Consider the following 23,799-nt stretch of genomic DNA (forward strand, 5'->3'; position numbering starts at 1 on the left):
GGTGAGGCTGGAAGGTGCCCTGCTGGGTCCATGACCCGGATAGGACTGTGGGGGGGGGATGCCAGCTGAATCACCTGAAGTTCAGGGCAGAGGGATGGACTGAACACAAACACAGAAAGCAGATCAAACCCTGAGGACGGATCATGTATCAATGTAGAGAAAGTGTATCAGCAAGTCTGAAAAATGCACTCAGAATTTTAATAATGTAGTAAAATTTTCTCCTTACTAAAGTAATGCATGTTAAATGGAAAAAATAGAAACCATCACATAAAAGAAGAAAATTTTACATCACCCATAATCCTACACCAACTGCTATGCATTTTCTTGCCATCTAGAAATATCCAATGACATTCTTCTGCCCAGTCTTTAATCTACTTATTTTTCCCTTGATTCTCATTTTTATCTGCTTAGACTTCTGTTTTGTCACATCCATTATAAGCTTCCTCAAACCTTTTGAGGAATGAAATGGAACATAAAAAAACTAAGTTATGTCTCAGTTTAGAAAGCCAAACCCACCTTGCCACAAATAAGCAATATTTATGTCAACTGCTTCAGCCTTTTCACATAGCACAGGCCAAAAAGAGAGAGATCTTTTATTCTTTTCCATCAGAGAATCCATGCACTAGGAGAGGCTTGGCTCTGCACATAGTATGACCCTGCTTAACTGCCTTAGTTGACAAAAAAAACTTCAACAGAGGGCTTCCCTGGTGGCGCAGTGGTTGGGAGTCCGCCTGCCGATGCAGGGGACACGGGTTCGTGCCCCGGTCCGGGGGGATCCCACATGCCGCGGAGCGGCTGGGCCCGAGAGCCATGGCCGCTGAGCCTGCGCGTCCGGAGCCTGTGCTCCACAGCAGGAGAGGCCACAACAGTGAGAGGCCCGCATACCGCAAAAAAAAAAAAAAAAAACTTCAACAGAAGTGAAGAGCTTTTTTGTGCATCAAAGAACATTATCAAGAGAGTGAAAAGACAATCTATAGAATGGGAAAAAATATTTGCAAATCATATATCTGATAAGGGTCTACTGCCCCAAATATATAAAGAACTCCTACAACTCAACAAAAAGACAACCCAATTAAAAGATGAGCAACAGACATTTCTGAAAAAAAGATAGAAATACGGCCAATGAGCATATGAAAAGAAGTTTAACATCACTAGTCATTAGGATAATGCAAATAAAAACTACAAATACTCCTTCACACCTATTAAGCTATCATCAAAAATATGGAAAATACGTGTTATAAAACAGCGGTCCCCAACCTTTTTGGCACCAGGGACCGGTTTCGTGGAAGACAGTTTCTCCACGACCGGGGCCAGGGGAGCGGGGGTGGTTCCAGTGGTAATGCCAGCAATGGGGGAGCAGCAGATGCAGCTTCGCTCGCTCACCTGCTGCTCACCTCCTGCTGTGTGGTCCGGTTCCTCGCCCACGGCCCAGTACCGGTCCCCGGCCGGCGGGTTGGGGACCCCTGTTATAAAAGATGTGGAGACACTGGAACTCTTGTATATGGCTGGTGGGAATGTAAAATGGTTTAGTCACTGTGAAAAGCGGTGTGGCCATTCCTCAAAAAGTTAAACCCAGAATTCTCCCATGACCCAGAAATTCCATTCCATTCCTATATTCCATTCCATATACCCTCAAAGACCTCACAAGAGCTACTCAAACAAATCTTTGTACATACACGAATGTTCACAGTAGCACTATTCTCAACAGCCAACAAGTGGAAACAACCCAAGTGTGCATCAACAGATGAATAAACAAACTGTGGTGTGTATATATGCAGTGGAATATTATTCAGCCGTAAAAAGGAATGAAGTCTGACACATGCTACAAATGGAACCTTGAGGACATTTTGCTAAGTGAAATAAGCCAGTCACAAAAAGTCAAATACTGTATGATTCTACCTACGTCAGGTAATTTGATTTGTTTCAAATTCATAGAAACAAAAAGTAGAAGGGTGGCTGCCAGAGACTGTGGGAAGAGGGGAATGAGGAATTGTTGTTTAATGGGTACAGAATTTCAGTTTTGCAACATGAAGAGTTCTGGAGACTGGTTACACAAGAAAGTGAACGTATTTAACTGCACACTTAAAAATGGTTAAGATGACAAATCTTATGTGTATTTTGCCAATTTTTAAAAAAAAATTTTAAAGGAATGAAGTACTGATACATGCTACAAAGTGGGTAAACCTTAAAAACATTATCCTAAGTCAAAGAAGCCAGACACAAAGGTCACACATTGTATGCAATGTCCAAAACAGGCAAATCCACAGAGACAGACCGCAGACTGGTGGCTGCCAGAAGCTGAGGGGAGCAACCGCTAATGGGTGTGGGTTTCTTTACGGGGTGATGAAAATGTGCTGGGATTAGATCACAGCGATGCTGGCCCAACTGTGTGAGATCCTAAAAGCCATGAATTTTACAGTATGTGAATTATACCTAAATTAAAAAAGTGGGTTGGCTGGTTTCTTTTTTTAATGTAAGAAGCTGTTCTTGTGAATCTCGATGCCATATAAGATAATGAAATCAAAACTCTACTGGTCAAATGATATTACCAGACATTTCCACCTCTGTGAGTAACTGGCAGGTATCAGTTTTCTTAACACATAGTCTTTACCTTTTACTAAAGGAAACAGCAAAATGAGGTGGTGTGGAAGCAGCTTTGCTGCATGTGCACCCTGGCGCTCCCTGACACTCCCGGGGACCACGTGTGTGTGCGTGTGTCCACGCACCTGGGATCCACCCTCACTGCCCACACAGCTGCTCTACTTTGCCTCGTCCAACACCACAGACCTACCTCACCGCTGCGCCTCATCTCTGCTATGTTCTTCCGCCCTGCTGTCAACTTTCCTTTTATATCTCTGCAGCCAGGGCCCTATATATCAGGGCCCAGATACAATCTCTGCCTTTTTATTTCCAATGGTGCTTGTTCTCAGGAGTTGCTCTAGTTACTGACAAGTTTTATGACCTGTGATACTAGAAGAAGGGGTTAAAAAAGAAAGAAAAAACAAAGGAGGCAGTGAAAGAAAGACAAGGAAGGGATAGGAAGAAGAAACTGTTTCAAGTCACCACAAAAATAGAATCAAAGTCCAAAGATTAGGGGACACTCTGTTCAGCCAGCCAAAACAAAGCAAGAGTACTCTAAGTGACTAAGGAATATAAAAGGCCAGCTACTGGGTGTCAGAGTCAGGCAGCTCAAAGAGAAGCAACAAGAAACAGAAAAAAGGGGGAAGCAAAAAAAGGCCTGGGGAAAGGCAACCCTCAAGGAAGCAAGTTCTCACGGTCAGAACAAATTCTACCCTGTGCCTACACCAGGGGACTTAGTCACAATGACAACTCAGCAGAGGCAGAGTATCACCCAAGACAAGCGGGAGTCAGGAAGAAAAATCTCAAGTGGTAGAGAAGCACACAGGGTAGTTCAGAGAGCTTCGAATCACTGAAAATGTAACATTCTGATGTTCCAAGGAGGACTACTTGTGTTACTCTAGACAAGTCGAAGCCTTGCTGCAGCTACGCCACTGGGACTATCAAAGCACCTTATATTTGTATGGTCCTTTCCAGTTTGCAAAGTATGTCTAATGTGCTCCTCACAATTACTCCAGGCAAAAGAGAATATCACCACCTTCAACTTCCAGATGGAAGGTCTTCTGACTGTACTAACCTCTCCATTACATAATACTGTGTGACTCATCCTCTGACTGATGTCAGAGGAAGTATGCAGAGTAGGTCCACAAACTATGAATAAATAGAGAAAAAAAAAAAAAAAACTGGAGTGGAAGGCAGGAGAAACCAATGAAGAATGAACGTGGAGAGTATAAACAAAGAGCTTACGCTCTAAAAAATATGTAATATCTGCTATATACAAAAGAATATGTGTGTGTATATATAGACACACACACAAACACAAACACATACATATGCAAGTTAAACAGCACAATCGTAAAGCTAAAAATACTGGACCCCCAATATAAGAACTAAAACATTATTAATACTGTAAAAGGTATCCATCAGATTATCCTTGCCAAGACAATGAAGGGAGGGAGAGTAATAACTGTGGGACCAGACAGGAAGGAAAGAAGGTCTTGAGTTTTGTTTTTCTTTTAAATGAGGAAAGTATGAACAGAAAAAAAAGACAGTGAAAAGGGAAAGACTAAAGGTGTGAACTTCATCATCTACTGTAGCATGGTTAAAGTAATTTCCTTAAAATAGTTATTGAGCTCTTGACCATCCATTCAGGTATATCCATGATACTGATGATGATCTTACTATGTCTCTCTATCTTGGAGAGTGAAATCCTCATTAGAAGTAGCATGGACCCAGGTTCCAGACCGTGAATTATGGTATGGATTTTTAAAAGCTCAATGAGCAATGCTTCCACCAAAATGATAACTTGTCCAAATTTGTAATAGAGGTATTTTTCTTCCCCAAAAGAAGGTAGTACCTCGCCCCTCTCCATGCCCCCAGTAAAATTCTAACAACCATCACCTCAGGGAAGAATGCCAGAGAAGGTGCTTCTTCAAAGACCACAAAGCTTAGATTGAAAATTTGCGGCCTTTTACTTCAGAGCCAAGAGATTTCTTTCCTGCAGGTTTCACTGTAGGATAGGTTGAGATTTTAACCACAGAATTACTTTTATCATATGTAACTAGAGGAATTAGAAGTACACAGTCTCCCAAATCTTCATAAACTTAATTCCACCTTAAAGCTTTAAACACACAATCCTGAGCTCCATTTTCAACTGCTCTTTTAGGAGATGGTTCCTTCTCTACCCACAAAGTCATGTAACACAGCTCTACTCAATGACTCCATGCTTTGTTTGGGGGCCATAAAAGGCAAGATTTTTATCTTACAGACTCCAGGTACACAACAGCTAAAAACTATTCTGTTCACTGATGTCTAAACTAGTACATTCACTCACTCAGAGCATTTACCTGAAATTAATTATTCATGGTCACTACTATATCCCTGGCATGTATTTGTTGTGCTGATCAATAACAAGTTAACTCTATTCCCCAGGAGTCTTCAGTGAGCCTCCCCTCTCTTCTAGACATCTCAGAATACGTGGCTCAATTCTACAGAGTGCATGTGGGTTCTGAAAGCAAGAGCTGAGGTCAGAACAGATGAACTCAGCCCTGTCACTTAAGAGCTGTGCTGAAGGAGCTCCTGCTGGCCATAGATGGAACAATTTATGCATCAATAAATATAATAATACACAAACATGTTTAAATCCGTAATTAATTCTTTTAGTCCTTTTGGAAGAAGCTAGTAAAATCAACTATTTCAAAAACGTTAAATAAAATTAGAGAATCAAGCATGTATACTAACTTGCCTATATGAACTGCACCTGATGTATCCAAACAGTTGAAATGGGGACACTTTTCTATAAAATATTCCAGGAAAATAAAGAAAGAATGACAAAATTACAACATCAGCATTTTGGAACACCTAATGAATTAATGGATGTGGCAATGGTCATCAGTGGCTGATAACATCACAAAAGAAGAGATAATCAGATATTACACGCCTTGAAAATTTTTAAAATTAAAACTTCTTTTTGCCAAAAATTAATAATTTTTTCTAAACCTGAGTAAAAAAACGGCAACAGACATGACAGGGATTGTGGGCATGGGGAGGCACAGAGTAGTGAGTCATAAGAATACGTGTTTCTTGAACTCTTATTTTTTTATATAAATTTATTTATTTGTTTATTTTTGGCTGTGTTGGGTCTTCGTGGCTGCGCCCAGGCTTTCTCTAGTTGCAGCGAGCGGGGGCTACTCTTTGTTGCGGTGTGCGGGCTTTTCATTGCGGCGGCTTCTCTTGTTGTGGAGCACAGGCTCTAGGTGTGCAGGCTCAGCAGTTGTGGCACGCAGGCTCAGTAGTTGCAGCACGTGGGCTCAGTAGTTGTGGCTTGTGGGCTCTAGAGCACAGGCTCAGTAGTTGTGGCCCACCGGCGTAGTTGCACTGCGGCATGTGGGATCTTCCTGGACCAGGGTTTGAACCCGTGTCCCCTGCATTGGCAGGCGGATTCTTAACCACTGTGCCACCAGGGAAGTCTGAACTCTTACTTTTTAAAAGAGAAAAAACATCCAAATAGAAAGACAAAGTAAAAATACAGGGATTTACAAATAAAAAAAGAGAAACCACTAATAAATATAAAGAAGGAAAGTTTGACCTCATTTATAATCAAAGAAATGCAGATTTAAATAATGGCTTATTTGTTTCAATGGCATTGTCCAGAACTCAAGAATTTAATTGTATGACTTGACTTGTGAAAGTATAAGCTAGCAAGATGTTTCAAAGATCAATATGGAAACATGTTTCAAGATATATTTTTTAAATGATCCACTAACTTGAAATCTAGAAGTTTATGTTCCAGAAATGTTATGCTCATTACAGCATTAAATAAAATAGCGGGGGGGGGGGGGGGGGGACACACATCATAAATGTCCAACAATAGGAACAATTAATAAACTGTTCAACTTTAGTAAAATTTCATTAAATAATCATTCTCACAAAGAATATTTAGAAAAAATACGCTTTAGAATATATTGTAAGACTCATAACAAAATGGCGTGACGGGTATATTAATTTTCTAATAAAGAAACAATTTATAAAGGACACTAGAAAGATCAATACCAAAATATAATTAATCCCTATATACTGAAGTTAAGTATTTTTTTTTTCCCTTTTACACTCCTTTGTAAGTCCAATTTTTTTTTTTTTGCAATGAACACGTATTACTTTCACATCTGGGAAAATAACACACCACACACACATACCATTAGCTAAAATGACTAAAAGGATTTTAATAATACTAACTCTACTATAAACTAGTTTCAGACCCTGGGCAATTCATTTAAGTTCTAGGGGCCTGCTTCTTCAGAGATAAAATTCAGAAACTTAACTAGGTGAATGGTTTTTCAACTGTGAAATCATGCATGTCAAGTGTTTCAGTACTTGGCCCAGAATGAACACTCAGTACATGTAATGCTGTCTATTACTATTAACCAAGGGCTCTCAGCAGTGGCAAACAGAACCTGCCAAGCAAGTCTGAGAATTCCAGACCCACGACTCTCATTTCAATCATTTGCCTTTTATGCTTTAAAAATTAGACTCCTGGATACGATTTCAATTCAAGAAAAGGTTTTACTGTTCTAAAACCTGACCAGATGATCCTTACAGTTTCTTGCAGTATTATGTCATTCTAAATATTACACAACTGTATTCTCATCCCTACAGAAAGCCTAGAAATATTCTTGATGAACACACAAATAAAAATCCAGTTTAACTGTATTTGGCATGATTTTAATATACTGTACCGTACTGTAATTCTGAGATTCTTTGATCATTTTCCTCCAACCTGTGTTCAAATTACAGACATTAGTTACTAAAACGTGTCTGAAATTACTTCCTAGTTGATATCCTGTAACTCCCAGCCTTTTTACACAGAGCAAACTGGTGTACGCTAAATAAAAAGGTATCTTTTAGGTAATCTTTAAAAGTGTGTCTCTTAACTTGACAGGAAAGCATTCTTTAATCAGTGGAAACTACCTCTCAAATAACTATTCAGAAAGGACTGGAAAGCAGCATTAACTTGAGTAGTCTATCTGCTACTCAATCGAGACACTCTCAAGGACTAGGTAAAACACAATTATTTATTCACTTGTACAACTTTCCCTCCGTGTTAAGTCAGTCCTTCAGTACAAACTAGTACAAATAACTCTAAAAACCAGACAGCCCACCAGAGAAACTATGTTTCTGACTTCTCGTTTTGACAATATTTTATTCCTTGACCTTATTCCAATTTTACAAATGAGATCAAAGATCAAGTAAATATCAGTTGTTTCCATGGGCATCTTTCTAATTAAGATCCCTATTATTCTTAATATCAAAATGTTAATGATGAGATACAAGGATAGGGCAACAGTTAACCTGACCTTTGGATTAGACTTCCTCATTCCAGGATCCATTACATCCATTTGGAGACACGTTTGGCTCACGGAAGAGCATATGGACTTTGATTTCACCCAGGGTTTAGTTCCAGCCCATTGGCCACTATTTACTAGTTCTATGACATTAGGCAAGCTATTTAACCTCTCAGGATCTGGTTACCTAATACTCAAATAAGGGAAAACAATAGAATTACAGGGCAGTCAAGAGTCTTAAATCAGAATAAATAATAGTAAAGTCGTAAGTATTTGTTCCCTCCCCTTATCCATTATAGTTGAAAATTCGACTCGGATTTGACTCTCTCTTTTTTCTGGGGGGAGGAAGAGCTACCACAGCAATTCAATAGTGGGGGAGTCCATCCCTCCCAGCAATTCTCAAAGTACGGTTCACAAATCCGAAGAAATCCACGAGATCAAACCACTTTCATAATGATACCAAGATACTGCCTTTTTCACTGCTGACATGTGCACTGACAATGTAAAAGCAACAGCAAGTAAAAGCGGTGATACCGTAGCACCAGTCAAGGCAGTGGCCCCGAACTGCACTAGGAGTCACTGTATTCTTCACTGACAAGGACTTGCAGTTAAGGCAATGCCAGTTTCACTTAGGAGTGTTCTTAATAAAGGAGTAAAACATATTAATTTTTATTAAATCTCAACCCTGTATACCTAGTCTCTTATAAAATAGGAAGCACTTGTACTGCATCAATGGATGTTTTAAGGAAAAACACTTGGCAGTTGTTTTAGATTTGAGTAGAACTAGTCCCTTTTTCCAGGGAACACCTTCCTTACTTGACTGACAGACAAGCAATGGTTATTCAAACTTGGGTACCTGGCAGACACATCCTCAAAAATGAATGAAATGAAGCTGTCGCTTTAAAGAACACAACTGACACAAGGACACAGCATGGGCTTAAGAATTTTTGCATATATTTTAGCCAAAGTAACATATTCCAACAGACTAAAGGCAGAAGTGTAAGAATCTGGCTTTTAGTAAGCCAAACATTAAAGAAATTTTTAAAATGTAAAACAATGTCATTCTAATTTTTGTTTTGAAAAACTTCTATTTCTTCATTTAAAAGTACGCTATTTGGGGCTTCCCTGGTGGCACAGTGGTTAAGAATCCGCCTGCCAATGCAGGAGACACGGGGGTTTGAGCCCTTGTCCAGGAAGATCCCACATGCCATGGAGCAACTAAGCCTGTGCGCCACAACTACTGAGCGTGCGCTCTAGAACCCCCGAGCCACAATTAATGAAGCCCGCATGCCTAGAGCCTGTGCTCCGCTACAAGAGAAGCCACCGCAGTGAGAAGCCCGCGCACCGCAATGAAGAGTAGTCCCCGCTCGCTGCAACTAGAGAAAGCCCGTGCACAGCAACAAAGATCCAATGCAGCCAAAAATAAAAAATAAATTTAAATAAATTTTTTTAAAGTATGCTATTTATGTTAACATGGAATGGGTTTACTATTTATTCTTTTAAATGAATTAATTTTTCTCAATTTTAATTTCTAATACAGTAACTATAATAGATATAAACCAAATCAAAAGCTCTCTGATATCAATCTTTAAGAGTCTAAAAGAGTCCTGAGAGCAAATTGTTTAAGAATAACTGTAAAGTTCCTTAATTCAAGCTATTTAAGTAATCAAAAATGTCACTTAACACTTTAGCCTTTTATATTCTTTCTGTCACATCCTTAATAAAAAGAACTTTACTAACTTTACGTTTAGTTTACCCTTCAGCTGTCAATATGCTCTAGCTTAATGAACCTTTTTATTGGAGATATGCTTCCCCATCTCTTTTGAGAACGTAAGTAAAGCTCTGACTCTAGAAAACAGAACTCGAGCACTACAGAATGCATGCAATTTCTGGGCTCAAGGATAATGTCCTTCAGGCTCTGCCACTAGACCTTGGTATAAAATCCTGGCACTGGACAGCTGTGAGGTATCAGTATTTCACATGTCCAGTTTTTAACTACTGTACTCCAAAGAGAGTCACAAATCAAACGATTGCTAGCCAATTTATAAAAGATTAATTTACATGCATGAGTCAAATTCATGTTTTAAAACAAAACCCAGGCAATATTTTCAAGTAGACCAGGAGTCAAATCTCAACTAAAATAAAACACAAATCCAAAAGAGTGAAAATGAAATGTGTCATATATAAAAGACTAATTCACAGTATTTCAAAACGGACTGAATGCCACAGTCAAGAAAAATGTTCACAGTATCACCTTTACATATCTCTAATTTCTGGGAAAATGCAACTAATATATTATTTAAAAATTCTACACATGTGAATCTAAGACAAAATTTTTCATCACTGCAAACGTCCTTTTCAATATAGCAAAGAGTTACAATCAAAATAGAATTACCTACTATTAAACACTAGGCACTCAGAATACAGGGATTTAAGTACAACAGCCTCCAGGTATTTGTGGCTTTATGAAAAATTTTTAATATTCATTAGCAATATTATTAAGGTTTAAAATTACCTTCTGTCTTTTCTACATTCTTAAAAACTTTTTAAGAAACATATTAATGATTAACTTTAACAAGCTTTGGTTTTGACTTTCAACATGCACTCACCCCCCACCACCCACCACCCACCACCCCCCACGCCACGAGGCATGTAGGATCTTAGTTCCCTGACGAGGGATGGAACCCGTGCGCTCTGGAGTGGAAGCATGGAGTCTTAACCACTGGACCACCAGGGAAGTCCCTCAATATGCACTCAAATTAAATCCAAGAAGGGGAGAAACATAAGCTGCTTTTTACACTTTTTCCAGTTTTTTCCCCCCAAATAATCAACGTCTTTTTCTAGTAATCCAGTTCATCAAATCTTTACAGTTATATATTTTTTTATTTGCAATGTTGTCTGCTGCTTGATTTTGCTGTTTAAGACAAATTATTTTTCAAAAGAGTAAAGCAACATCTATGCTTTAAAACACACACACACACACATACATTCACTCTCTCTCACAATCACACAAACACCCACACACATCCCTAACAAGGTACAAGAATAAACCTTTTAAGCCAATATTCGTATTTTGCTCAGCACCTCTCTCCTTAATTCCTTAAATTCCGCCAACACAAAAATTTTGCGAACTTAATTATTTGGAAGACAAAAAGGGAGGAGCTACATATGCAAAATGTTTGTTAAACAAAACATAAAGCAAATGTATCAGTATAATTTCTTTACTGTTTCTCACTTTAAAAAGCACATTAATTACCCTGAGAATAAATTACAGAATAAACTATAAGTTTTCAGAAAAGGGAGCCAGTAAGCCCACTTCCACATTACTCATCTACAAAAGGCATACTAAATAGAGCTTATAAGAGGACTCAATGGCCAAAATAAAGTCAGAACTAATTTAACTATCTAATTTAAAATAGTTATAGTTAAAGCTAATTTTTTAATTAATTAATTTATTTGTTTGTATTTTTGGCTGTGTTGGGTCTTCGTTGCTGCACACGGGCTTTCTCTAGTTGCGGGGAGCGGGGGCTACTCTTCGTTGCGGTGTGCGGGCTTCTCATTGTGGTGGCTTCTCTTGTTGCAGAGCATGGGCTCTAGAGCGCAGGCTCAGTAGTTGTGGCACACAGGCTTAGTTGCTCCGCATCATGTGGGATCTTCCCAGACCAGGGATCGAACATGTGTCCCCTGCATTGGCAGTCGGATTCTTTTTTTTTTTTTGCGGTACGAGGGCCTCTCACTGTTGTGGCCTCTCCCGTTGCTGAGCACAGGTTCCAGACGCGCAGCCTCGGCGGCCATGGCTCACAGGCCTAGCTGCTCCGCGACATGTGGGATCCTCCCGGACAGGGGCACAAACCCGTGTCCCCTGCATCGGCAGGCGGACTCTCAACCACTGTGCCACCAGGGAAGCCCCGGCAGGCGGAATCTTAAGCACTGCGCCACCAGGGAAGTAGGGAAGTCCCTAAAGCTAATTTTACTTTCAAGTGAGAAATCCCCATTTATCACCCAAAATGAGACTGTGTCCCTCCCCAAAACCTTCTCACATACAGCTCCTAGTTGGAAGTAAATTCTAGATAAGCCTATACACATACACACAGAAGTAAAAGTTTGCACCCAAGCCCATTCAATGGAGAAAGAAGTCTCTTCAATAAATGGTACCTGGGCAACTGGATATACACATTCCAAAAAAACTTAAGCTGGACTCCAACCTTACACCATAAACATAAATTAACACAAAATGGATCAACAACCTAAATATAAGAATTAAAACCATAAAACTCATAGAAGAAAACGTGGTGGGGGGGGGCAGGGTAGACACTCAGGACCTTGATTCTGGCAACAGATTCTGAGATTATAAAAACAAAAGCATGTTCCAGAAAGGAAAAATAGATCAACTGGACTTTATCAAAATTTAAAACTTTTCTGCATCAAAGGAAATTATCAAAAAAGTGGAAGACAACATACAGAAGAGAAAATATTAACAAACCTCATATGTGATAAGGGTCTGATACCTAGAATATATAACAAACACAACCACCAAAAGACAATCCAGTTAAAAACTGGGTAAAGGACTTGAAGAGACATTTCTCCCAAGAAGTACAAGTGATCAACAAGCACATGAAAAGATGCTCAACATCATTAATCATTAAGAGACTGCAAATAAAAACCACAATGAGGTATCACTTCATACCCACAAAGATGGCTATAAATTAAAAAAAAAAAAAGAAAAAGGAAAAGGAAACCAACAAGTGTTGGTAAATGTGTAGAGAAAACCCTCACACATTGCTGGGAGGAATACCAAATGGCACAGCCTCTGGGGAAAAGTTTGTGATTCCTCAAAAAATTAAACACAGAATCACAACAGGACCCCAGCAGTTCCACTCTTAGGTATATAACCCAAAGAAGTGAAAACTGGTACTCAAATACATATACATATGTTCATAGCAGCACTATTCATAACAGCCAAAAGGTGGAAACAACCCAAATATACATCAATGGATGAATGGATAAACTCTGGCATATACAAATAATGGAATATTATTCAGTAATAAAAAGGAATAAAGTACTGATTCATGCTACAATGGGACGACGCTCAGAAACATTAAGCAACGTGAAAGCAGCCAGACACAGATGGTCGCATATTTTATGATTCTACCATATAAAACATCCAGAATAGGTAGACCCAGAGAGACAAAATGCAGACGAGCGGCAGCCATGGGTTGGGCGGCGGTGGGTGAGGGGTGGGAGCACCTGCTTAATGCATACAGGATTTCTCTTGAGGTTGATGAGACGTTTGGGAACTAGAAAGAACTGGTGGCTGCACAGCACTGTGAATGTACCAACTGCCACGGTTCACCTTAAAATGGTTCCTTTAATGTTTTGTGATGTTCACCTCTATTTTTCTAAAGTTTGCACAGATATCTCACTTGTTAGTCACATATCTCCACCTCAGCCAGGAATGCTTTCCCCAGCTCCGTGGTCTCCTCTCAACGCCTTTGGAGACCCTGGCGCATAGCATGGATGCAGCTGGAGAAAAAAACTCAGTCAAAAAGACCTATGAAAAGAAATAGTAAGAATGTACATTTACACAAAGATTGAAATTTTATGCCAGGGAAAACACTAGAGAAACACTAGAGAAAAGTATACACTAAAACTTCCTTAATAAAATTCAAAAACAAACGAAGGTGAAGCCTCTGTGAGCGCAGGCAGTGACAACTGTTCAAGTCTGCATTACCAGCAAAACATTAGAAACTGCAGGCAGCAAAGGACTTCCTCCTAACTTCTCAACTTCAAACCACAAGGCAGAACTGCCCATATCTCATATTTGAGACATTGCAGGCAGTCTATTACTTTTTGTAAGGGCTGATCTTTGAGGCAAACAAAACATTACTGGCACTGTTCAGAATGTTAAGAACAATGAATTCCTTCTTCTCATTTACTTACTATGTAACTTACTGAGCACCAAAGTGTACAAGATGCTACATACTAATACAACGGAGGGGAACAGTGTTTCTTGCCTTTAGAGTGAATATTTTAAGAAGAACAAAATAGAATAATAGTACATTAATTTCCAAGTGGTGAAAATACCTCTATATTATGCGTAGTATTATATATCTATATCTTTATACTACAGTAGTGATTTGAGGACACATCACTTCACTCACACCTTTCCATAGTGGAGCCAAGCTAACTGGCTGAAAATTTCACCTAAGAAAGCTTTTCTCAAGAAAGCCAACTCAAGTATGCACAATAGAAACAAATTTTTGAAAGGATTCAAACTGTCTTTCCTTAAAAGCACTCTGACTAAATGATTCGTAACCGAAAAACTAATGAATGTACAGTATGAAAAGCAAGGCTGTTACACCCCCTTGGACTGGGGAGGAATGTTACTGACGTTTAACAGGTGTGTGGATCAGGCATCATGCCTTGAGTTTTCCCATCTATTACCATTTAATATCCTGTAATCCCATTATGCCTATTGTAAAGGCTACCATGTACACTGAAGTAGGTACCTCAGGAAGTTAACTGAAGGTATTCATCAGTAATAATTACTCGGTGGTGGTTTCATTCAAGCAAGACTTTTATGAATCCCAACTGTATCCTCTCCAAAAGGGCAGCTCTCAAGATCCCTACGTATACTAATTTAATAATCAGGTAATCTAGGTCTTCATCCAAGTCAATGATAAAAATATTTAACAAAATAGTTCCAAAGTATTTCACCTCACCACTAACAAGCTCTTTGGAAGTTAGTACTTAATTCATTAATTACTAATTTTGGAGAACAGGTGTTCTATTATATAAACCACATCTAGCTCTTCAGCAAAGTTTCATGAGAGAAGATCATATGCCTTGTTGAAATCAAGACCTCCCATGGCTAAAGTAGCCTACTGGGCCCACGGTAAACATTCTATACCATGCTACCCACAAATGTCAAGGCAGAAGTTAAGTTCACACACCATCTCAATGGGTGAGCTAAGACAAGAAACCAGTTCTTTTCACAAACCCTATTATTTTTTAAATGAATTCATACATTATTTAATGGCATCATCTTTCCCTACTTCCTCAAGCCTTAAAAAAACTAAGAAACTATCTTGACTCTTATCTCATACCTCATCAGCAAATCCAGTCAGCTCCACCTTCAGAATAAACCTGCAATCTGACAATTCTCACCTCCTCCACTAAGACCACCTGCCCACTCCATCATCACAACCCGCCCAGACCAGACTGCAGCAGCCTCCTCCCTGGTCTTCATACTTTCACTCCTGCCACTCTACAGTCCATTCCCCATACAGTGGCCAGAGGGACATTGTTGGGTTTTCTTTTTCTCAGTTTTGAAACAACAGAATTACAGTAAAGTGCAGTACAAAGAAATGTTTGTTTTCCCCAAACCACCTGAGAGTTAGCTGCCAACATGATGTTCCATCATCTTCAAATGCTAAAAACAAGGATGGTCTAGATAACTACAAGAAAATGATCAAGATCAGAAAATTGAGCCTGACAGATTACTATGGCTCAATCCTCACACTCCACCTGCACCACCCCCTACACATGGTGGAGACAACGGGCGACTCCCCATGCAGTCTGCTCCCCCCTTGGCACACTCACCTAACTGACTGAGCTGCAGCATCCCGCACCAGGCCACCAGGTCAAAGAGATCCCCTCTCCACCCTGCTTGGGCTCTGACTCTTCCAGGCCCTCACAACATGGACACTCTGTCCCAGGCCACCCTTCTCATCCCACCTGTGTCCAAATAAGCTGCTCGGGGCCAACAGCTCCCCACACCCCCTCCTCACACTGTGAGTACCCACCTTGTTATGCATCACATAATGGCTTTAGGTCATAATTGTCGAGGAGGAAGGAGAAAAGATTTATCACTTTTAAATGGATTTTGGTTATTTCAATCCTTTGCTCAAAATCTTCCAAGAGCCTTTTAATCTTTCTCAGAATAAAATCCAAACTCAACTCCATGGTCTACTAGGTCCTATAAATCTGTCCCCTACCTCCTTACATCACTTGGTCTCATATATGCGTGCTGGCCTTTATTCTGTTTTCAAGTACACTAAACCCTTTCTTACCTCAGGATCTTTGCACTGTATGTTCTCCTTGAAAGCTCCTCCACTCCCCAAATTTTCAAGGTCTTGGTTCACACCTCATTTCTAGAGGTTTTCTCCCAGTTCCCTCCTCATCCACCATCCCCACACTCCCTACCTATCCCCTTGCCTTTATTTTCAATAAAGCACTTATGACTGCTATGATATATCTATTTATTTATAACCCACAAGAACAGAACAATTTCTGTTTATTGTGTATCCCCATACCTAGAACAATACCTGAACATCTGCATGATGCCTGAATTCTTCAAGAACACATCTTGGTGACACAAAGTAATCAATCATAATGCCATCTTACATCTAAATGTTATATGTGAAGATGCCAGAAATGGCTGTGTAATTTTAAGATATTAATGTTGACACTGCATGGTGCTTTGAAGTATACTATTATTTGCAGTAATACTGAGCAGTATCTATGTTGTTTATTTTCTCTCTTTCACAAACGAGGCACAGAAAAGTGCAATGATCTGCCCAACACTGAAGAGCCAATGATTGACAAGATCACGACTAGAATTTGAGCCCTCCAAGTTTACTATTAATTGCACCAGGCAAGCCCCTCTGCGTGTACACCCTCATAATCCCCAACATCCTTTACTTTCACCTTCCAGAATTACGGGAATATTTCAAAAGAACAGCTAGAGGTGCAGAAATACTATAATTTTCAACCCTACCTACAAATGTGTGTCTTACTAAAAGCATAATACATGCACTGACTACAGGTCTATTACACAACAGCTTCATTTTTATGAAGAGTTGATAATGGGATTTTTAGCACCATATCCTAGGACTCAGGAAACTACAGTCCACCACCTGCTTTTCTTATATGTAAGCTAAAAATGGTTTTTATATTTTTAAATGGTTGCAGGAGGAAAAAAAAAATCAAAAGAATAATATTTCATGACACCTGAAAATTATATGTAATGCAAACTTCAGTGTCCATAAATAAAGTCTGATTCCAACACCACCACACTCATTCATTTATTTACTGTCCATGGCTGCTTTTGCACTACAATCACAGGGTTAAGTAGTTGCAACAGAGATGTGGCCAGAAAAACCAAAAGTACTATCTGGTACTTCACAGAAAAAGTTTGTCAACCACTGCCACAGTCTCCTGATTTTTCATCTCTCCCCAGCATCCTGACCTTCAAGAAATGTTCCTTTTCCCTGCCAAATCCGGGTAAAGTTTTTCCCATCACACCTGATGCTTCTCCCATCACTCTGCATTCATTCTGACATGTATAATTGTCTGTTATATATCTGACTCCCCCACTAGATTACAAAATGCTAGAGGAAGAGGCCCACATCTGCTTGTTCATTACTGTATCCCTGGTATTCAGCAATGCCCATTTATACTAGGTGCCCAATACTTGCTGAATGAATGGAAGACAGAGGCACTAAATTTGAATGAGCGAATTTAAGGAACTCTCAAACATACAAGTTTCTTCTAGAAGATACCAGAAATACAGATTGCCTGACTTTCCAAAGGAGCCACACAAATGACTCTATCTACCCCTGGCTCATTCCAGTCATAAACCACAACATCATACAAAATGGGCTGGGATCATATAGGGGATTGGGTGTGAGGAGTGGGGAGCTTTAAATTAACCTGCAGTCCAGCAGTAAAAGGTATTAACAGCAACAACAACAAAGGATGACACAGGGCCCCAAGCTCAGATATGAGCTTACATGATACTGATCACAGAACGGGCTGCTTCCCAGTTTCAACCACCCCCTCCAAAGTTTTCTTTACTCCCACACTGCCTGAATCTTTATATATTTCACCATGTCATACCGCCTGTTAGTCATCTAATTTATTCACTCACCTTACAAGAAATCTCTTCTTAAAATACAAATAGATTTGAAAAGCTAAAAAAATAGCAAAACTTCATGCATTAACAAAAAAACCCCCAAAACTAGATTTTTCTGGTTTCAACAGAAAAGACGTTAATCAATGGACTAAAACAGTATCTCTACAGATTTACACTTTAAATCCTTAGTAACCACAAATAACAATAAGAAATGCACAATAAATGTAGTTTAAGGCAAATGGATATTACACAATTACTTTGGATCATACTTCACATGATATTACACAATAAATTTCAGATGTGTCAAAAAGTTAAATATAAAGAATAATCCATAAAAACAAAACCTTTTTTTTTGCACTTAATTTTGTTTTGTTTTGTTTTGTTTGCGGTACGCGGGCCTCTCACTGTTGTGGCCTCTCCCGTTGTGGAGCACAGGCTCCGGACGCGCAGGCCATGGCTCACGGGCCCAGCCGCTCCGCGGCATGTGGGATCTTCCCGGACCGGGGCACGAACCCGTGTCCCCTGCATCGGCAGGCAGACTCTCAACCACTGCGCCACCAGGGAAGCCCCAAAACCTTTTTTTTAAATACATCTTCACTGGAGTATAACTGCTTCACAATACTTTGTTAGTTTCCGTTGCACAACAAAGAGAATCAGCCATATGCATACACATGTTCCCATATACCCTCCCTCTTGAGCCTCCCTCCCATCCTCCCTAGCCCACCCTTCCAGGTCATCACAAAGCACCCAGCCCTGTGCTATGCTGCTGCTTCCCACCAGCCAACTATTTTACATTCAGTAGTATATATATGTCAATGCTACTCTTACTTCGCCCCAGCTTCGCCCTCCCACCCCATGTCCTCAAGTCCATTTTCTATGTGTACTTCTTTATTCCTCCCTGCCACTAAGTACATCATGACAATTTTTTTTTAGATTCCATATATACGCATTAACATACAGTATTTGTTTTTCTCTTTCTGACTTCACTCTGTATGACAGACTCTAGGTCCATCCACCTCACTACAAGTTAACTCAATTTCATTTCTTTTTATGGCTGAGTAATGTTCCATCGTATATATGTGACACATCTTCTTTATCCATTCGTCTGTCGATGGACACTTAGGTTGCTTCCATGTCCTGGCTATTGTAAACAGTGCTGCAGTGAACACTGTGCTACATGTCTCTTTCTGAATTATGGTTTTCTCAGGGTATATGCCCAGTAGTGGGATTGCTGAGTCTTATGGTAGTTCTATTTTTAGTTTTTTAAGGAACCTCCATACTGTTTCTCCATAGTTGTTCAATTTACATTCCCACCAACAGTGCAGGAGGGGTTCCCTTTTCACCACACCCTTTCCAGTATTTATTGTTTCTAGATTTTTTGATGATGGCCATTCTGAACAGCATGAGGTGATAACCTCATTGTAGTTTTGATTTGCATTCCTCTAATAATTAGTGATGTTGAGCATCTTTTCATGTGCCTCTTGGCCATCTGTATGTCTTGGTGAAATGTCTAGGTCTTCTGTCCATTTTTTAACTGGATTGTTTGTTTTGATATTGAGCTCCATATATTTTCATATATTTTCATATATTTTGGAGATGAATCCTTTGTCTGTTGTTTTATTTGCAAATATTTTCTCCCATTCTGAGGGTTGTCTTTTTGTCTTGTTTACTGTTTCCTTTGCTGTGCAAAAGCTTTTAAGTTTAATTAAGTCCCATTTGTTTATTTTTGTTTTTATTTCCATTACTCTAGGAGGTGGGTCACAAAAGATCTTGCTGTGGTTTATGTCAAAGAGTGTTCTTCCTATGTTTTCCTCTAAGAGTTTTATACTATCTGGTCTTACATTTAAGTCTTTAATCCATTTGGAGTTTATTTTTGTGTATGGTGTTGGGTAGTGTTCCAATTTCATTCTTTTACATGTAGCTGTCCAGTTTTCCCAGCACCACTTACTAAAGAGGCTGCCTTTTCTCCATCGTACGTTCTTGCCTCCTTTGTCATAAATTAAGTGCCCATATGTGTGTGGGTTTATCTCTGGGCATTCTATCCTGTACCACTGATCTATCTTTCTGTTTTTGTGCCAGTACCACACTGTCTTGATTACTGTCGCTTTATGGTATAGTTTGAAGTCAGGGAGCTTGATTCCTCCAACTCCGTTTTTCTTTCTCAAGATTGCTTTGGCTATTCGGGGTCTTTTGTGTTTCCATACGAATTGTAAAATTTTTTGTTCTAATTCTGTGAAGAATGCCATTGGTAGTTTGATAGGGATTGTACTGAATCTATAGATTGCTTTGGGTAGTATAGTCATTTTCACAATATTGATTCTTCCAATCCAAGAAAACAAAATCTTGATCCAGAAAGCATACTCTAGCTTTGGAGAGAAAAATTCATTACTACAGAACGAACAGAAGAAAGTTAAATGAGTTCTGACATGTAAAACTTAAGTCTTTAAATTTAGAGTTCAACAGCTATTTAAAATGCACATAACATTCTAAGCACTGATGTAGGCCCTGAATTTTCAGAATGTTTGAATAGAGCACACAAGGCCCCTGATCTCACAGAGCTAAAGTCTAGTAGGGAGATGAGCAAAAAGCACAAAAGGCAATGGAAACTTCCTGTAAGCACTAAAGAGGAAAAGACACACTGCTCCAAGAGAACACAACCGAGGAGGCACTGTAGATGGGATGGTCATGAAAAAATTCTCTGAGGCACAACATCAAAGCCGATGGCTTAAGGAAGAACAAGAAACCAGCCAAATGAAAAGTAGGGAAAACAACAGCACAAGGCCACAGGTAGCCAAGAGTCCAGGGCCACCGTGAATGAGAAAATGAAACAAGGGCAAGTGATGAAAGATGGTATTTTAAAGTACTAAGAAGCACACGTATTCCTACACAATACATCATTACATGGGAAAAGTACGTTCTTCACAGCCACCTACGTTTATCCACCTAACAAAACTAAATCAAACATGAAGCCAAAAGTTGCCAGGGAGGAGGAAGGGGAAGTACATACATACTATCAACAGAACTGTACATTAGTTGGCTCTTTTTAAAGACAATCTAAATGTAAGCTTTTATGTACAGAATGGATAAACAAGGACCTACTTATAACACAGAGAATTACATTCAACATCCTATGATCAACTGTAAAGGAAAAGAATATTTTAAAAAGGATGTATAGGGCTTCCCTGGTGGCGCAGTGGTTAAGAATCCGCCTGCCAATGCAGGGGACACGCGTTCGAGCCCTGGTCTGGGAAGATCCCACGTGCCACAGAGCAACTAAGCCCATGCGCCACAACTACTGAGCCTGTGCTCCAGAGCCTGTGAGCCACAACTACTGCGCCTGCAAGCCACGACTCCTGAAGCCTGGGCGCCTAGAGCCCATGCTCTGCAACAAGAGATGCTACCGCAATGAGAAGCCCACACACAGCAACAAAGACCCAACACAGCCAAAAATAAATAAATAAATAAATAAATAAATAAAAATAAATTTTAAATAAACAAATAAAAAGGATGTATACATATATAACTGAATAACTTTGCTGGACAGCAGAAATTAACAGAACATTGTACATCAACTAAACTGCAATTTTATTTTTGTAAAGATTAAAAAAAGTCTTCTATTGAATTTTTAAAGACTTCTTAAAGTCTTTTATTGAATTTTTGTTACAATATTGCTGCTTTTTTTTAAATGTTTTTTGGGGTTTTTTTTGGCCATGACGCAGGTAGGATCCCAGCTACCCGACCAGGGATTGAACTCACAACCCCCTGCCCTGTCCCCCCCCCACACTGGAAGGCAAAGTCTTAACCACTGGACCGCCGGGGAACTCCCAAAGTTCAATTAAAAAAGAAAAACCCGATAAAAATAAAGACAATCTAAAAATAAATAATAGAAACTATAGCATTGCTCTTACCTTTAGACTCAATCGACTCTTATTTACCAAAAATTAACTCTTCCTCCTCTCAGAACTAACTGCACAAAAGGTATCTGCCGAAGGGACGTTTATAAAATAAAAAATAAGAAACCACCAAAAGGCCTACAAATATGTAACTATATAAATTGTGATGCATTAAGTTTACATCAGAAAGATGAGTATAGATTAAATAATACCTAAAATGTTTACTTTATCAAGTAATAAATAATGACATTTAGTTTGTATATATGGACAAAATGCAAAATGTATATATTGTTAAATTTTTTAACTTGAAGTCACAAATAATTAACATTTTGTAATCACTAGCTGCTCTGCTCAGGATTATTTATGTTCAGTTGTGTCTATTTTAATTCAAAAGATACAGAAAAGAACAAAAAGTATTGTTAACAAAGATTCATTACGGCTTTTCAGAATTAACAACTGCTAATATTACAAAAAATAGCTAAATTAACCCTTTAAAACAAACTCAAGTCCCAATTTCTTCTGCTACTTCCAAACAGCAGTAACTTTCTGATGTAACCCTGCCAGTCCATTTTCATAAAGTTTTATAAGAGACAGAGAAACAGAGAGAGAATATACACATATCCATCAACAATATATAGTACTGAGTTGTTGGAAAACTTCACAAAGGTGCTACACTTTTGTGTCAGGTATCAAACTTTCTGATGCAATGCTGTGTGTATAGCTGATAAAAATACCAACAGATGTACAGCATTTACACAGCATTACAATAATCATGGAAATATAACCCATACTGATAAACAGAGATTTTTCCCAATTTTTTCTATCACACAGTTCTACAGTTTGCTTTCTTAAAAAGTATAAACTTATTTTTATTAAGTTAAATAACATTACTTACTAACTAGATGATTATTAAACTTCTAATAAAGCAAGGCAAATAAAAATAATTCCCACTCTTCCGCCTCCTCGCTTCCAAGATGACCAAGAAAATAAGGAACAATGGTCGTGCCAAAAAGGGCCGCAGCCATGTGCAGCCTATTCGCTGTACCAACTATACCCGTTGCATGCCCAAGGATAAGGCCATTAAGAAGTTCGTCATTCGGAACATCGTAGAGGCCGCAGCCGTCAGGGACATTTCCGAAGCGAGTGTTTTTGACGCCTATGGGCTTCCCAAGCTGTATGTGAAAGTGCATTACTGCGTGAGTTGGGCCATTCACAGCAAGGTAGTCAAGCATCGTTCTCGGGAAGCCCGGAAGGACCGAACACCTCCACCCCGATTTAGACCTGCTGGTGCTGTCCCACGACCTCCACCAAAGCTAAGGAGCTAAGTTCTTAAAGACTAAAGAAATACTGTCCCCTGGAAAGACAATAAAATGGAAATTATACTTTAAAAAATAAATAAATAAATAATACCCCAAATCACCACTGATTACTAGCTTCTACCAACTAATAAACCAAATAACTGCAGTAATGCTCAGTTTCTAAATACAACTATAAACTAATCATCCAACTATCAAAAATCAATCACGGCTTTAAAATAAACAATGCATATCACATAAAAAGAAAATCTATATTAATTTTTCTAATTAAAAAGCAAATATTGGGGGCTTCCCTGGTGGTGCAGTGGTTGAGAGTCCGCCTGCCGATGCAGGGGACACAGGTTCCTGCCCAGGCCTGGGAAGATCCCACATGCCGCGGAGCGGCTGGGCCCGTGAGCCATGGCCGCTGAGCCTGCACGTCCAGAGCCTGTGCTCTGCAACGGGAGAGGCCACGGCGGTGAGAGGCCCGCGTACCGCAAAAAAAAGAAGAAAAGAAAATTCCACCTGTTAATGCAGGGGACACGGTTCGATCCCTGGTCCGGGAAGATCCCACATGCCACAGAGCAACTAGCCCATGTGCCACAACTACTGAGCCTGCGCTCTAGAGACCATCAGCCACAACTACTGAGCCCATGTGCCACAACTATTGAAGCCCGCGCACCTAGAGCCTGTGCTTCGCAACAAGATAAGTCACCACAATGAGAAGCCTGCTCACCGCAACAAAGAGTAGCCCCCGCTCACCACAGCTAGAGAAG

The 23,799-nt window shown here is 39.5% G+C and overlaps 2 protein-coding genes across 15 annotated transcripts in view; one reads left to right on the top strand and one right to left on the bottom strand.

Moving 5' to 3' along the window:
- SRPK2 (SRSF protein kinase 2) overlaps positions 1-23,799 on the bottom strand; it is a 243,025-nt gene that overhangs the window by 158,887 nt on the left and 60,339 nt on the right. The gene's annotated exons all lie outside the window — the stretch shown is intronic.
- LOC101276214 (40S ribosomal protein S26-like) lies at positions 22,685-23,135 on the top strand. Its single transcript, XM_049714810.1, has one exon. It carries the CDS (start codon positions 22,703-22,705, stop codon positions 23,051-23,053), a length of 351 nt encoding a protein of 116 aa, XP_049570767.1. The 5' UTR covers positions 22,685-22,702; the 3' UTR covers positions 23,054-23,135.

The sequence above is a fragment of the Orcinus orca genome, chromosome 9, assembly GCF_937001465.1.
Source record: "Orcinus orca chromosome 9, mOrcOrc1.1, whole genome shotgun sequence".
NCBI lineage: Eukaryota > Metazoa > Chordata > Mammalia > Artiodactyla > Delphinidae > Orcinus > Orcinus orca.

Bases quoted from the DNA above. Each gene is read 5' to 3' on its own strand.
- LOC101276214 (XM_049714810.1), top strand. From the start codon at position 22,703: ATGACCAAGAAAATAAGGAACAATGGTCGTGCCAAAAAGGGCCGCAGC.